The sequence below is a fragment of the Esox lucius genome, chromosome 18, assembly GCF_011004845.1.
Source record: "Esox lucius isolate fEsoLuc1 chromosome 18, fEsoLuc1.pri, whole genome shotgun sequence".
NCBI lineage: Eukaryota > Metazoa > Chordata > Actinopteri > Esociformes > Esocidae > Esox > Esox lucius.
In genome coordinates, this window is record NC_047586.1 from 1,321,354 (window position 1) to 1,335,455 (window position 14,102).

General features: G+C 43.9%; 1 protein-coding gene across 2 annotated transcripts; it reads left to right on the top strand.

Annotated features, from left to right (window-relative positions):
• Positions 1-43: 43 nt before the first annotated feature.
• On the top strand, positions 44-10,431 carry sh3bgrl2 (SH3 domain binding glutamate-rich protein like 2). Of its 2 annotated transcripts, none has more exons than XM_010883099.5 (4): positions 44-262; positions 6,185-6,370; positions 6,604-6,684; positions 9,247-10,431. In XM_010883099.5, the coding sequence occupies exons 1-4, from the start codon at positions 218-220 to the stop codon at positions 9,259-9,261; spliced, it is 327 nt and encodes a 108-aa protein (XP_010881401.1). In that variant the 5' UTR covers positions 44-217; the 3' UTR covers positions 9,262-10,431. The 2 variants fall into 2 exon arrangements, with proteins under 2 accessions (XP_010881401.1, XP_010881402.1); XM_010883100.5 differs by having other exon boundaries at positions 6,604-6,678.
• Positions 10,432-14,102: the final 3,671 nt, after the last annotated feature.

The following is a 14,102-nucleotide window of genomic DNA, read 5'->3' on the forward strand; positions in this document are numbered from 1 at the left end:
TTATCATGGCAGTGCAGCCTATAAATACTTGGAGGTAAGCAGCCAACGCTGGCATTAATGCAAACGCGCCTTGGGAGAGTGAGTGAGTAGCTCCCATCCCACTATTTCCTAGGCTACTTCTACGTGAATAACCCTCCCGTGAAAGGCAATACCTGCGATTGTTTTTAGCAAAGTGTCGCTCGCCCTTGCGACGCGCAGCTCCAGTAGCGGGATTAGTATGGTGATCAAGGTTTACATTGCCTCCTCTTCTGGATCTGTGTTGGTGAGTGCTCCATCTCTAGCGTGTCCTGTGGGGCTAAACAGTGCAGTGAGCTGGGGTTGTGCGTAACACGGACGAACAAGGTTTGGGACGTTTAGATTTAGATATGGAGAACACACAGGCGTTGAACTACAATAAGTAATCACGTCGGCTCTATGGCATTTCTGTCTGCATCCTTCTAGAACGCGGAGGGAGGGGACTTTTTTTTATGTAACTTCTATGACTGATCTACATGGGCGTAAGTCCCGTTTCCCCGTGAGAGGCAACCTTCTAGAATGTGGAGTGCTGTTCCCCGGGCTTCACACCAAACGTTTGTGTGAAGGCGCATTTGACATTTTATTTGAAACGTAAGGTTAGATAGGACGCAATGTGCATGCGTTGTGTTTGTTCGGTGGTTATTCTGATTCAAACCATTGGCAAACCAGCTCTCATTTAGGGTGAATGACAATGTTGACTCTACAAGATGACGTCAGTTGGTTTCAGGATGTGGTTCTTAAAAAGCTTAAGTGTCCCTTTTAAGGTCCTTGTCCAGAACACTGTATGTGCCCTGGTCGCAAGTAGTGCGCTACGTAGGGACTAGGGCTTAATTGTGGACTGATACCTTTCTGTCTTGTTGGGCAGCAGTTTGGCCTCAGGCCAGCCAGTGTGTGTGCGCGCGTTTGTCTGTTTGTAATACTTCATGGAGATTAAGAGCTTATTTTATTCAGATTTAAATGTACTTCCACTTAGTGTTGTAGCATGGCTGTATGTATTCAACCGCATGTCCTAGCTGTATGAATATAACCATATACCCTAGTTATATACTACCATGTACCCTAGCTGGATGTAGACAACCATGTACCCTAGTTATATACTACCATGTACCCTAGTTATATACTACCATGTACCCTAGCTGGATGTAGACAACCATGTACCCTAGTTATATACTACCATGTAGCCTAGTTATATACTACCATGTAGCCTAGTTATATACTACCATGTAGCCTAGTTATATACTACCATGTACCCTAGTTATATACTACCATGTACCCTAGTTATATACTACCATGTACCCTAGTTATGTATGTAGATCACCATGTACCCTAGCTGTATTTTAGTGCACTACTCTGGTAAGGCACTATCTAGTAATACAAATAATGTATTCAGCTTTTATAGCACTTTAGGTTACAAATGTAATCTCAAAGCGCTTAAGGAATACTGCTGAGGTCCAAAAGAGGGCGACAACATTAGAGTAGCGTGGCCATAATGAATGCCGTGAAGTCTCACAATCTAAGCGTTTTCATCGGGCTTCAAGGTTAACCAAAGTCTGTTTGCTCTCCGGCCATGGTGCTACTATCTCTCTGTAACGTCATGTCCTGACCTAAACATACGACTTGGTCCCCAACAAAGTCCATTAGGGCTGGGCCCGTGTCAGAGGACTTCATGGGACATTGTGGAGATTGCCTGTTGACACAAACTGAAATATTCCCCTGTGCTATTGTTCCAAAAACATTCTGTCCAACAGGCCTTGCATTGCCGTCATTTTCACGACGTTAGAATGGGAGCTTGCCTACAAAACAATGTAATCAGTTAGTGTTTGCATCTGTAGTCTGTCAGGGTATCAAATTGAATATTGTGTTTTCTATGTTTTCCCAACACTTTGGTTTCTGGGACCAGTCTGATGGCTTGGTCTTTTATGCAGGGAGGTGTTCTGATCCGGACTCCTTGCAGAGAAGAAACTGCGTGTGGGAGTGCTTACAGACTGTTCTGTTCCAGCTGTCATCTCTGGGCTGGGATGTTTAACAGACAGTTTAGTTAGCTAACTAGCCGCTAGTACATCTCACACAAACATGCTGTGAGTCTAATTTCAGAATGATGTGTAGACAAACAGGGAGAACTGCTGAACACTGATATTTTCTTTACATGGCTGTGTTCAGTGTTGAATTGCATCACTGCATTTCACGTGTTGAATGAACTCCTGACTTTGTATTTATTTATAGTCTTCTACAGTCATTTTCTCTGTAAAGTACACTGATGCTGGTCATGTTTAAGTCATTAAAATGGAGAAGAGTATATATTATGACATTTAAAAGCCATCCTCTGCTTTAATACATTTTAGTCATTAGCTGACACTCTGCTCAGGAAGAACTCTGAGTAGGGAATGCATTCTGTTCATCCATTTTCTGGTCCCTTGTGGATCATTGCACCAAAGCTCAACTTAGTGAGACTCCTCATTCCCAAACCCAATCACAGCCCCACTTTCAACAATAGTATATATTTCCTGTCTGAGGTAAGATTTGAACTTGCTTTAACATCTAAGTTCAGAGGAAGTGAGACCCCCCCCCCCCCCCACACACACACACACACACACATACAAAAGGCTGGTTCATAAAATCAAGGATCTAAGCAGACAAGAACCAGTTGTTAGCACTGCCTGTAAGAGAGCCACTTTGTTAAGGAGAATGGAGCTGACCTTATTTAATATGCTATTTTATTATAATAGTAAATGGGGTCATTAAATCATCTGTTCATTGTCCTGCCACTCTTTGGCCTGACAAGGGAAGAGACATTCAGGTGATTTGAAAGGATCCTGTATTAGTCTCTCTTGTGAAATTCCCTCAGTTGTACGTCATAACGGGACAAATGAGTAATCCATTTGGTTTATCAGTTGGATGGGAAAATGGTGCTGCTTTGGTGTTTATAAAATTGTTATTTTTAGCTCAGAAACACACACACACACACACACACACACACACATGAATACCCTCATGGTCTGTCAGTTTAATTTTAATTCACTTTGAAAGGCATTACATTTCATTATGAAATGGTAGTTTGTTTGGAATGGAGGACTAGAATATGACCTCCTGTTAATGACAGAGAGAAAACAAGGGGCTGAGAGGAAGGAACGGAAGATGGGACGGTTGCAGGCAGTCTGGTAGGGTTTCGGACGAGGAACTCAAGTCACTCCTTCAAATTTAGACCCGCAGGGAAATCTGTTCCCTTGAGCAAGGGATTTAACCTGCATTGCTTCTGTATATTGGTTAAAAGAACATTTAGGAGTGGAGAAAGTCAGGAGGGAGGAGAGGTTATTTTTAATCCCGATAAGACCTTCTCCTGTTCTAGAGACGCTGTAGTAATGTAAACAATCAAGATATATTTAAACCTGAGATGATGTCACACCCACACATACACACACCCACACATACACACAAACCTTGGTCCATAACAAATCGGTTTGCATGGCGACGCTGTGCGGTGAGTAAAGGATTAGTGCTCTCTGTTAATCTCTACAGTACAGTTCTACTGTGTCAGTCACTCTAATGATTGTTCTACAGCGCTGTTGTTCCCCCTCCTGTATAATATGTTGTTCTTGTCTGTTTTAATATTCGGACAATAGTTTCATTGTGAACTCAGCAGCTTTAAAACACACACTGTTTCCCACGGCCTTCCTGCAGAGCTGGTTTGTGCTCCAGACAATGGGTCAGGTCTGTATGTATGTCAAACAAGCCTGCACACATGCACTGCTCCAAGGGCACAGTTAAATCACACGTTGAGAACAAAATGACATAAAAGTCAATGGAAACCAAAATCACCAACCGATTGAGGATACAATCTCAGACTGAAAATCAACATAAACAATTGAAATCACAGGCTGTTCCAACTTGTGTGGATTTCATCACAGTAACTCATAATGTGACTCAGTGGTGTGTTTGGCCCCCATGTGCCTGTATGCACTCCTGACAATGTCTGGGCATGTTCCTGATGGGATGGCAGATGGTGTCCTGGGGGATCTCCTCCCAGACCTGGATCAGAGCATCAGTGAGCTCCTGGACAGCCCATGGTGCTACTTGGCGGCATCTGATGCACTGATACAAAACGTCCCGGAGGTTCACAATGTGATTCAGGTCTGAGGAACATGAGGGCCAGTCAATGGCATTGATTCCTTCTTCATCCAGGAACTGCCTACACACTCTGGCCACGTGAGGCTGGGCATTGTCACTGCACCAACGTAAGGTCTGACGATGGGTCTCTGGATTTCATCTCTGTGCCGAACACCCACCAGGGTACCGTTGGCTAACATGTGGCGTCTCTGTGACCCTCGAGGTTCATGCCTCCCCAGACCACCACTGACCCACCGCCAAACTGGTCAAACTGAATGATGTTGCAGCATAACGTTCACCACAGTGTCTCCAGACTCTTTCACATATGTCACGTGCTCAGTGTGAACCGGCTCTCATCTGTGAAGGGAACGGCGTGCCAATGTTCTCTGGCCAATGCCAATCGAGCGGCACAGTGCTGGGCTGTGAGCACAGGTCTCACTAGAGGAAGGGGTCTCCTCAGGCCTCCCTCATGGAGTCTGTTTCTGACCGTTTGGTCAGAAACAGACTCACCATTAGCCAGCTGGGGGTCATTTTGTGGGGCTCTGGAAGTGCTCCTCCTGTTCCTCCTCACACAAAGGAGCCGATACCGGTCCTGTTGCTGGGTTGATGCCCTTCTATGGCCCTGTCCAGCTCTCCTTGTGTAACAGCCCATCTCCTGGTATCTCCTCCATGCTCTTGAGACTGTACTGAGTGACACATATGGATGTGCCATCCTGGAGGAGCTGGACTACCTGCGCAACCTGAGTGGGCTGCAGGTACCACCTCATGCTACCAGTAGTGACATGGACACTAGCAAAACAAAACTAGAGAAGAATCAGCCAAGGAGGATAAGGAGAGAGCAATTGCCTGTGGCCACCCCTTGTAAAACTATTTCCTTTTTTCAGGGTTGTCTTGCAGTTTCCTCTCCAGTGCACCTGTTGTCACTCATCTGCACCAAAACGGGTGACATTGATTCACAATCGCTTCTGCTTCCTAACTGGACAGATTGATAACCCTGACGTTTAATTGACCTGGTGTTATATTGTTGTACGTGTTCCCTTTGTTTGTTTGAGCAGTTTAAATGAAACATTTAGTCTTTGTTAATCACAAAGTACGTTTACATGTACTCAGAATTTAACTGGTTGTAATGGTTTTGCTACTGGTAGACAATGTATAGGGACAGAATACACCAATTCTACACAATGTTGACCTGAATACTATAATGACTCTGATTCTGGACCAACCCACCTCAGTGAGTGGAATTATTTCCAGTATTCTGTCCTGGAATTACACACAGCAATGAACAAGCAGCCCATTGTGATGTCATCAATCTGAACTCTATGTAGACCACCACCTTCTTAACATGATTAAAGATACATGCGTATTTCTAGACACTTGCTATGTCGGTCTGTATAAACACGTAATAGGTTGTCGTTTTCTCTTATGAAGATATTTACTTTCTGTTCCTCCTTTTTTTTCCCTGTCTTCTCTATGTCTCTGTGGGTTTTACTCTCTCTTCTCCACTTATCAATAATCTCCTCTTCTAATCTCTCCGGTACCATCAGCGAGTGAGAGATGGACTCAATCAATGCACAGTCTGCTTCACTTTTGTTGGTGTAGGGTTACATCTTGTCAATACAGGGGTGGATAACACATCTTAGACCCTTAGTGACTGTAAGACACCAGATATCTGCACGCACGCAGACAACAGAGCGGTAACCATGGTGTCCTGGTCGAATTCTCCGGTTCATTTCAAATCAAAGTTCATTGGTCACTTGGACAGTTAGGCGGCAGTGACGGGATGAGTGAATTACTCCAACACTGCAGTAGTACTTCAAACAAATAGGAAAAGTATTCTCCCGTATCTAGTCTTGCGCATCTTGTCTCATTTTCTAATGCGTTTTACTCACGGTTTCAGTACTAAGTTCAGTATTAGATTCACCATTTTAACCATGGATGACATACAATTTAGTTAAATAACTGTCAGTGGTTTCTATTCAAAGCAGGAGGAGATGTTGAGGTTGGACTTCAGACCTTCTCCCTGGCTTTGACTAATGCCCTCCTCCTCAAACCCCCTCCACTGCAGGTGAAGAAGCGCCAGCAGGCAGTGGTGGGTTTTCTGGAGGCCAACAGGATCTCCTTCCAGGAGGTGGACATCACCAATGTGGAGGAGAGGAGGCTGTGGATGTACCAACACATCCCCCCAGACAGACACCCCGACAAGGGAAATCCCCTGCCACCGCAGATCTTCAACGACGACCGCTACTGTGGGGTAAGGAGCACGGATGGGCCGGCTAGCCATCCGCTTACGCTAGCTATCCGCTTACGCTAGCCATCCGCTTACGCTAGCCATCCGCTTACGCTAGCCATCCGCTTACGCTAGCCATCCGGTCGCGCTGTGTCATCTGCGTACTGCACCGCTGGGTAATCTCGTGCTGTGCCTCTTACTGATGCTGTTTGTTGTAGTTTTGACTGAAGGATGCTGTGTGGTCTGTGTTTCACCAGGACTATGAAGACTTCTTTCAGTCCAAGGAGAATGACACTGTATTTACGTTCCTAGGCCTCAGCTCCCAGCCCTCGGTAAAGGTCTGAAACAAACACACACACACACACACACACACACACACACACAGTCTCCCTCTTTGCAAGGATCAGGTCGGACATTGAGACTCCTGTATCATACACTCACCTAAAGGATTATTAGGAACACTTGTTCAATTTCTCACTAATGCAATTATCTAATCAACCAATCACATGGCAGTTGCTTCAATGCATTTAGGGGTGTGGTCCTGGTCAAGACAAACTCCTGAACTCCAAACTGAATGTCAGAATGGGAAAGAAAGGTGATTTAAGCAATTTTGAGCATGGCATGGTTGTTGGTGCCAGACGGGCCGGTCTGAGTATTTCACAATCTGCTCAGTTACTGGGATTTTCACGCACAACCATTTCTAGGGTTTACAAAGAATGGTGTGAAAAGGGAAAAACATCCAGTATGCGGCAGTCCTGTGGGCAAAAATGCCTTGTTGATGCTAGAGGTCAGAGGAGAATGGGTCGACTGATTCAAGCTGATAGAAGAGCAACTTTGACTGAAATAACCACTCGTTACAACTGAGGTATGCAGCAAAGCATTTGTGAAGCCACAACACGCACAACCTTGAGGCGGATGGGCTACAACAGCAGAAGACCCCACCGGGAACCACTCATCTCCACTACAAATAGGAAAAAGAGGCTTCAATTTGCACCAGCTCACCAAAATTGGACAGTTGAAGACTGGAAGAATGTTGCCTGGTCTGATGAGTCTCGATTTCTGTTGAGACATACAGATGGTAGAGTCAGAATTTGGCGTAAACAGAATGAGAACATGGATCCATCATGCCTTGTTACCACTGTGCAGGCTGGTGGTGGTGGTGTAATGGTGTGGGGGATGTTTTCTTGGCACACTTTAGGCCCCTTAGTGCCAATTGGGCATCGTTTAAATGCCACGGCATACCTGAGCATTGTTTCTGACCATGTCCATCCCTTTATGACCACCATGTACCCATCCTCTGATGGCTACTTCCAGCAGGATAATGCACCATGTCACAAAGCTCGAATCATTCCTAATTGGTTTCTTGAACATGACAATGAGTTCACTGTACTGAAATGGCCCCCACAGTCACCAGATCTCAACCCAATAGAGCATCTTTGGGATGTGGTGGAACGGGAGCTTCGTGCCCTGGATGTGCATCCCACAAATCTCCATCAACTGCAAGATGCTATCCTATCAATGTGTGCCAACATTTCTAAAGAATGCTTTCAGCACCTTGTTGAATCAATGCCACGTAGGCAGTTCTGAAGGCGAACGGGGGGTCAAACACAGTATTAGTATGGTGTTCCTAATAATCCTATAGGTGAGTGTAGATCTCAGTGTTTTTGTTTTGTAGGACAACTATGTTGTTTGGAGGAGCACACTTTCATTGGTGTCACAGTGGGGCTGAATATCTTCTGCCAAAAGTCTTCCTCAGATCCAGACTTCTATCTGACATCAGCAGGACACGGTCATTTCTTTTGAAAATCAGCATCTGATTTGAATAGGATTCGGGGTTGGCCAGATCTGATCCAAAACATGTCAGTTTGATTGGGTCTAAATTATCTCACACCCAAATTTGTGAGAAACACATAATGCTTGCTTCATTGCCTTGCAAACTTCCTAAACAATTTTGATTTGCCGGGCTGTTACTGTTGTAGGCTGGCCTGTCTGGTACGTAGTTTATTTTGTATTTTAATAACAGCATCTGTCATTTAAAATGTCAAGACAAGAAGGGAATTTGTGTCAGGGAGAGAATCAGGATGAATGCTGAAAGAACCCATCCTAAACCATATATTTCAGATTTGGATTGTATATTATCACACAGATCTGAGTCTGATACCAAATTGGATTTGTGTATATCCGTAAAGACCTGTACTTGGTGCATTCAAGACAACACATGTCTTAACCTAGCTGTGTTTCCCTCCATATCTCCAGTCTGAGATGGAAAAACAGTCTGAAGATTCAATTGTCGTGCAGACGTCGTGTGGCCTGACGCCACATTGTCTGACTGCATCCCTGTACCACAATGTAGTGCTCTACTTTTACTGGGGACCATGGGCTCTAAAGTAATGCACTAGATGAGAAATGGAGTTCCATTTGGTTGACCTATGTTCCACAGACCATCATTAACCCGGATCATTAGATTTTCTCTCAATCACATGCCTGATCTGTCTCCTGTCTGGCAGCTGATTGGATAACTGGTTAATTAGTTGGGCTGTGATTAACGGGAGACCTTCAAGGAGGGCAGTGGCTCTCCAATGGCACCCTATTCCCTGTACATTGTACTCCCTTTTTGGCCCTACTGGTCCTGGTCAAAAGTAGTGCCCTATATGGGAATATTGTGCCATTTGGGACACTGACTTAGTTTGGTTGTTGATGGCTTTTAATACGTTTCTTTTCTTGATGTTGCTGACAGAGAGAACATTGTGGTCTTTCACTCTCGCTTCCTGCTCCTGAAAATAAAGCCTCAATTATTATCATATAATATGATATAGTATGATTATCATATAATAATATACCACAATATGGATCAGAGATTGATTTGACTGATAAACCTTTTCTGTCTCTTATGTCGTCAGGACTCCGAGTCGTAAGGGGTGGGATGAACCCCTGTGGAATCAGAGATAATCACATCCTGTATTCAATCACTTCCTGTATTGCATCACTTCCCCACCCTGACGATGCCACCATGTTGCTATAAAGGAAAAGAAACAAACAAAAACACTCAGATGTTTTTGACCTCCACCTGAAAAGAAATCTCCCTCCTTCCTCTGTACCTGCAGGCCTCAAACAGATGTTTTCACCGTAAAGATGGAAAGAAGTCTCACCTGAGTTGTTGTGCCCTTATAGCTTCTATTCCAGCATGGCCAGGTCCACTGAGTCCACATCCAATGTTTAGTAGTCCATTTTAGCACAACTCATTGGCTGAGGTGTCTGGATGATGGATTTGCCTGATGGCCCGGTTGGAGTCATTGGAAGGGGTCAGCCATTGGCAAACTGGGATCTGCCTATGCTGGAACAGATGCTGTAAGGGCACAGAAACCCAGATCATCAGCCAATGGAGTTGGAAGTCCAACCATTTTAACCTCATGGAAATGGCAGAATCCTTCAGTAGCAATGTACATGTTAGAGCATGTTTTCCTGTTTAAGTCTTCTGACCACCTCTATTGGTTTCCTATAGTGCCACGAGGGGGAGGGGCTTCAGGCAAAGATGTGGAATTCCAGGCAATGGTTCAACCCCACAGCAATGGACACTGACATTCTAATTCACTTTTCTTCCTGCATATATATTATTTTTGTATTTTATTTTTTACAGATGCTGTTACCCATGCTGATCTAGTGTTCAGTGGGGGCAATATGTATTAGCAGAAAAATAATGGTGTATTTTTTTTGGTCAGTTGTTCATAACAATATGTAGCCTATATCTTTGGTCAATAGCAGGATATTCATGTAGCGCCCTGGTCAGTGTTTAGTAGGCTGTTCTGCAGACAGTAACCGGAGACTGTGTTAATGAAGACTGTGTTCAGTAACCGGAGACTGTGTTAATGAAGACTGTGTTCAGTAATGGGAGAGTATGTAGCAGAAACTGAGAAGTTGGTCATGTCTGGCCATTGCACTTACACTTTAATCCCCCCCTTTTCTCTTTCTGTCTTTTTCATGCTCCTTTGCTCACAAATTGCCTCTGCCTCCCCCATTCCTGACCCCTCTCCCTCTGTCTCTCATATTAAATTAACATGGATGGATGGATAATTGTTTAATGTTTACACATAATTATCTCAAACTAGCCCTTGTGCCCACAGACACACGCATACACCTCACCCTCTCCCCCACACCCTCTCCCTCTCTCTCTCTCTCTCTCTCCCACTCTCTCTCTCTCTCTCTCTCTCTCTCTCTCTCTCTCTCTCTCTCTCTCTCTCTCTCTCTCTCCCCCCCCCCACACCCACTCTCTCTCTCCCCCACTCTCTCTCTCTCATTTGTCTCTTAGTCTCTCTCTCATCTCTTCACTTTCTCAGAGATGCATGTCTACTGAATGTAGCACCGTCTTGTGGTTGGAAAACTAGAACCTTTTAATTGGACATTCTACCCTTTGTTCCCCACCTGACTGAAAATACATTCCTTTATTACTTTATAGTAGTTAGATCTATAGAATAAACAGTAGCAGAGGATTTATATAAACTGGTCATGTTTACACCCCTTGGCCCTGACAATCACTACAGGCTTTTTTCCTGGACCCAAATTAAAATGTTAGTTCTGGGATTCCACTGATTATTCCGGAGATTTAACATTTAGCTAAAAACTGATGCATTATGTTAGTTGCCTTTTGTATTTAACAAAGTTTCAAAACTGCAGTGTGTCTTGGGTAAATTGTTCTGACAAACTGCTAGTTGACTGTTCTTAGTGATTCTTGACTTCCTGCTCAGCTATAACTATAGATTTTACAAGCTTTTTGTTTGTGAATGTTGTTCTACTTGTGAATTTTTATGTTGTCTGATTTTGATCAATAAAATACATTTCTAAATCCGAAAACCTGTCTGTGCTATCTGGCAGAGTTGGAAGCGCCACCTACTTTTAGAAAAGACCATGTGACTGGCTGACTGATCTACAAATAGTAATGAGTTATTTCCAGTTATTCGTAGATCGGCCTGTCTGTGGTTGACTCCAGTTGTTTTGATAAAACCTAGAGAGGAACCAGGCTCAGAGGGGTGACAGTCCTATTCTGACTGTGCTGGGTTAACATTTTAAGAGTACTAGTTGTAATAATTAATAAATGCATGTGGGCTATGTCCAGAGTCTATAAAACCTAATACAGGTCAGACGGATGACCAGATGGACAAGGTTGGGAGGGGGGTCAGCAGACTGGCAGCTGGAATCGTCAGGTATCAACTTGATCTGCAACACACCAAGGAGGGCTTTGGACAGGGACAGCAATGAGTCTTTAGAGCCTGGTACTCAGGTTGTGTGGGCCAAGACCTCATGTCCTCTTAAGTTTAAACAGGGCAGGAGACGAGGAACATTTAGATACCCGGTGGGGCTCCTTTGGGGAGGTTTCCTACTGAGATGTCATTGCAGATTGTCCATTGGTTGCAGTCCCTGTGATTGGCACATCTTGAGACATCGCTGTGGGGTAAAGTTTGTCAGCCCTCAGGAGCCCCTTAACAGTGGAATAAGGCTATTGCAAGGGTAGAAAAATGTTTTGCAATAGAGTTAGGGTTAGGGTTAGGTTCAGTTTAAGCATAAAGGCAAGGTTATTGAGAGGAGTGTTAGGGTTAGGTGAGGGTTAGCAGACCATACAAAAATAGAAAATAGATCTTAATTTCTCTTCCTTGGTTTGACCATCTTTGATTGATACTTTAAGATAAAACCTTTGAGGTGGACTCTGAAGATCAACAGTATTAGCAGGCCAGGCAGCAGGATGAAATGACGGGGGCGGAATTTTGTTTTATAAATGAGGGGACACACCAAATTCATAACCATTTACAGTGTTTATGGGGAAACATGGGGGGGAGATTCTATTTGAGGGGCAATGCCCCCTTTTGACACCCTGTGGGAATGGGCCTGAGTATTCGATTGACCGCCATAAACACTGTGTGGGATCACTTGGACAAGGAAAAGAACAAAAAGAAATAATGTCAAGATGACCACAAGACTGCTGGATAAAACTAAATCTCAGTCTCCAAGGGAGGCCACACAAAAACAGACTTCCCCTGACTGTCAGACATGAGAGGATCGTCATGGTGTTCAGACTGTAATGACTGAATGTGTCCATAGACCTGACATGCTGTCTGGTGTAGAACCACAGTCACCTTTAATAATACACACAGTATTCAACTTGGGTCAGGGTTTCTGCCAGTTCTAGACAACTTAATAGGACAGAATACACACCTATGCAGGAGTTTACTTGCATTTACATACATACTAGAATGTTTGTTCTGTGTAGCCTTATTTTCACTCTGTGTGCTTGTAGTATGTTTTGTTACAGAGAAAATGACTTGTCATGTTTTGCTTCAGTTGTCACAAAATACAATATTATGTCTTATAACAGGCATACATTCTTCATAACGCATTGTATTCATCCATTGCTCATTTTATTTTTCTAACAACATTTCTGTAATATTAAATACACATGCTTCCCTACATAAATTAAGATAATTGTTAACTTTATATTTTTAACCAGTAGAGGTCAGTATTGTCATGTACTAAATCTAAGGTCATGACCTAGAGGTATTCAATAACACTGGAAGTCCACAGAATACAAAAAAGACTTGCAAATATTCAACAGTCTTATGGCATGTGGGAACAAACTGACCCGGGACCAGTTTGTTGTGGACCAGATGCTCCTGTACCTCCTGCCAGATGGAAACAGGGAGACCAGCTCAGGTCTGGAGTGAGTGGGGTCCTTGATGATGCACAGGATCTTCCTCCATCACCTCTGGGTGTACAGGTGCTGCAGAGATGTGAAACAGCCAATCAGGAAACTACAAGATGCAGCTGTAGAGGTTGGGGTGTATCCTGGAGTCCATGTCGAAACTGTTTAGTCGTCTGAGGTAGAAGAGACGTTTCCTCGAATCCTTGACAGCGATGCTCGAGCAGAGAGGCCAGGACAGAACGAGATGTTTCCTCGCCTCCTTGACAGGACAAAACGTTGCTGATGTTGACCCAGTAAAACCTGATTATTTCTAAGCACACGTGTAGCTTTTGCAGGGAGTCTCGTTTTACAGCAGTTTGTGTCACATCAAAAACATGGCAGTCTACACATTCAGACTGAAGGACATGTGATGTGTTTAGTAACATTAGCTATGCTAGCTAACCTGTCAACAGTAGCTTTGTCTATTTTTACATTTAATCTGAATTGTACCTACAGTCCATAGTTTTGGAACTTAAAACTTGAAATAATTAATGTTTTTCCTCCTTTTTATTTAAACCTATTTACTTCACGAGCCGACGACTCAATCCTAAAGCTGTTATGACGCTGAACTATTTGATGTTATGATTGCATGGACATACTGGTGATGATTGGTTGGATTCACAGGACAGGATTCTCCATTCATCTTTATCTTCCCACTAAAAATGTGTGGTGTGACCCAGATCAACACCGGCCCAAAGACTGTAAAAAAATATGGACTTAGTTACCTTGACGACACACTCAGGTGTCTGAAGATTTTTGGCGGAGATTGCCATCACCATTTTGTAGCGCGTCACTTGACCTAACTCCCACATAACCAAAAATGGACAAAAGAGGTGGGGCATGGGTGCAGCTGAGGTGCCTGGTTGCTAAAACAACGCCCACCTAGCGCGACATTACCAAGTTAGCAAAGGCTAAGAACCTAGGCTAAATGCTACCAGTATGCTACTCTGCGTTGCTAGCGGTTGCTAGCCGGAGGTTGGTAGCCAGTCACTCTAACGTTACCAGCTTACACTTGAGGCAAGTTAACCT

What these genes read in the sequence shown, in the direction of transcription:
- sh3bgrl2 (XM_010883099.5), top strand. Translation starts at nt 218, where the DNA reads ATGGTGATCAAGGTTTACATTGCCTCCTCTTCTGGATCTGTGTTG. An exon ending in CCTCTTCTGGATCTGTGTTG is followed by an intron (nt 263 to 6,184) that starts GTGAGTGCTCCA and finishes CCTCCACTGCAG; the next exon opens with GTGAAGAAGCGCCAGCAGGC. An exon ending in ACGACGACCGCTACTGTGGG is followed by an intron (nt 6,371 to 6,603) that starts GTAAGGAGCACG and finishes GTGTTTCACCAG; the next exon opens with GACTATGAAGACTTCTTTCA.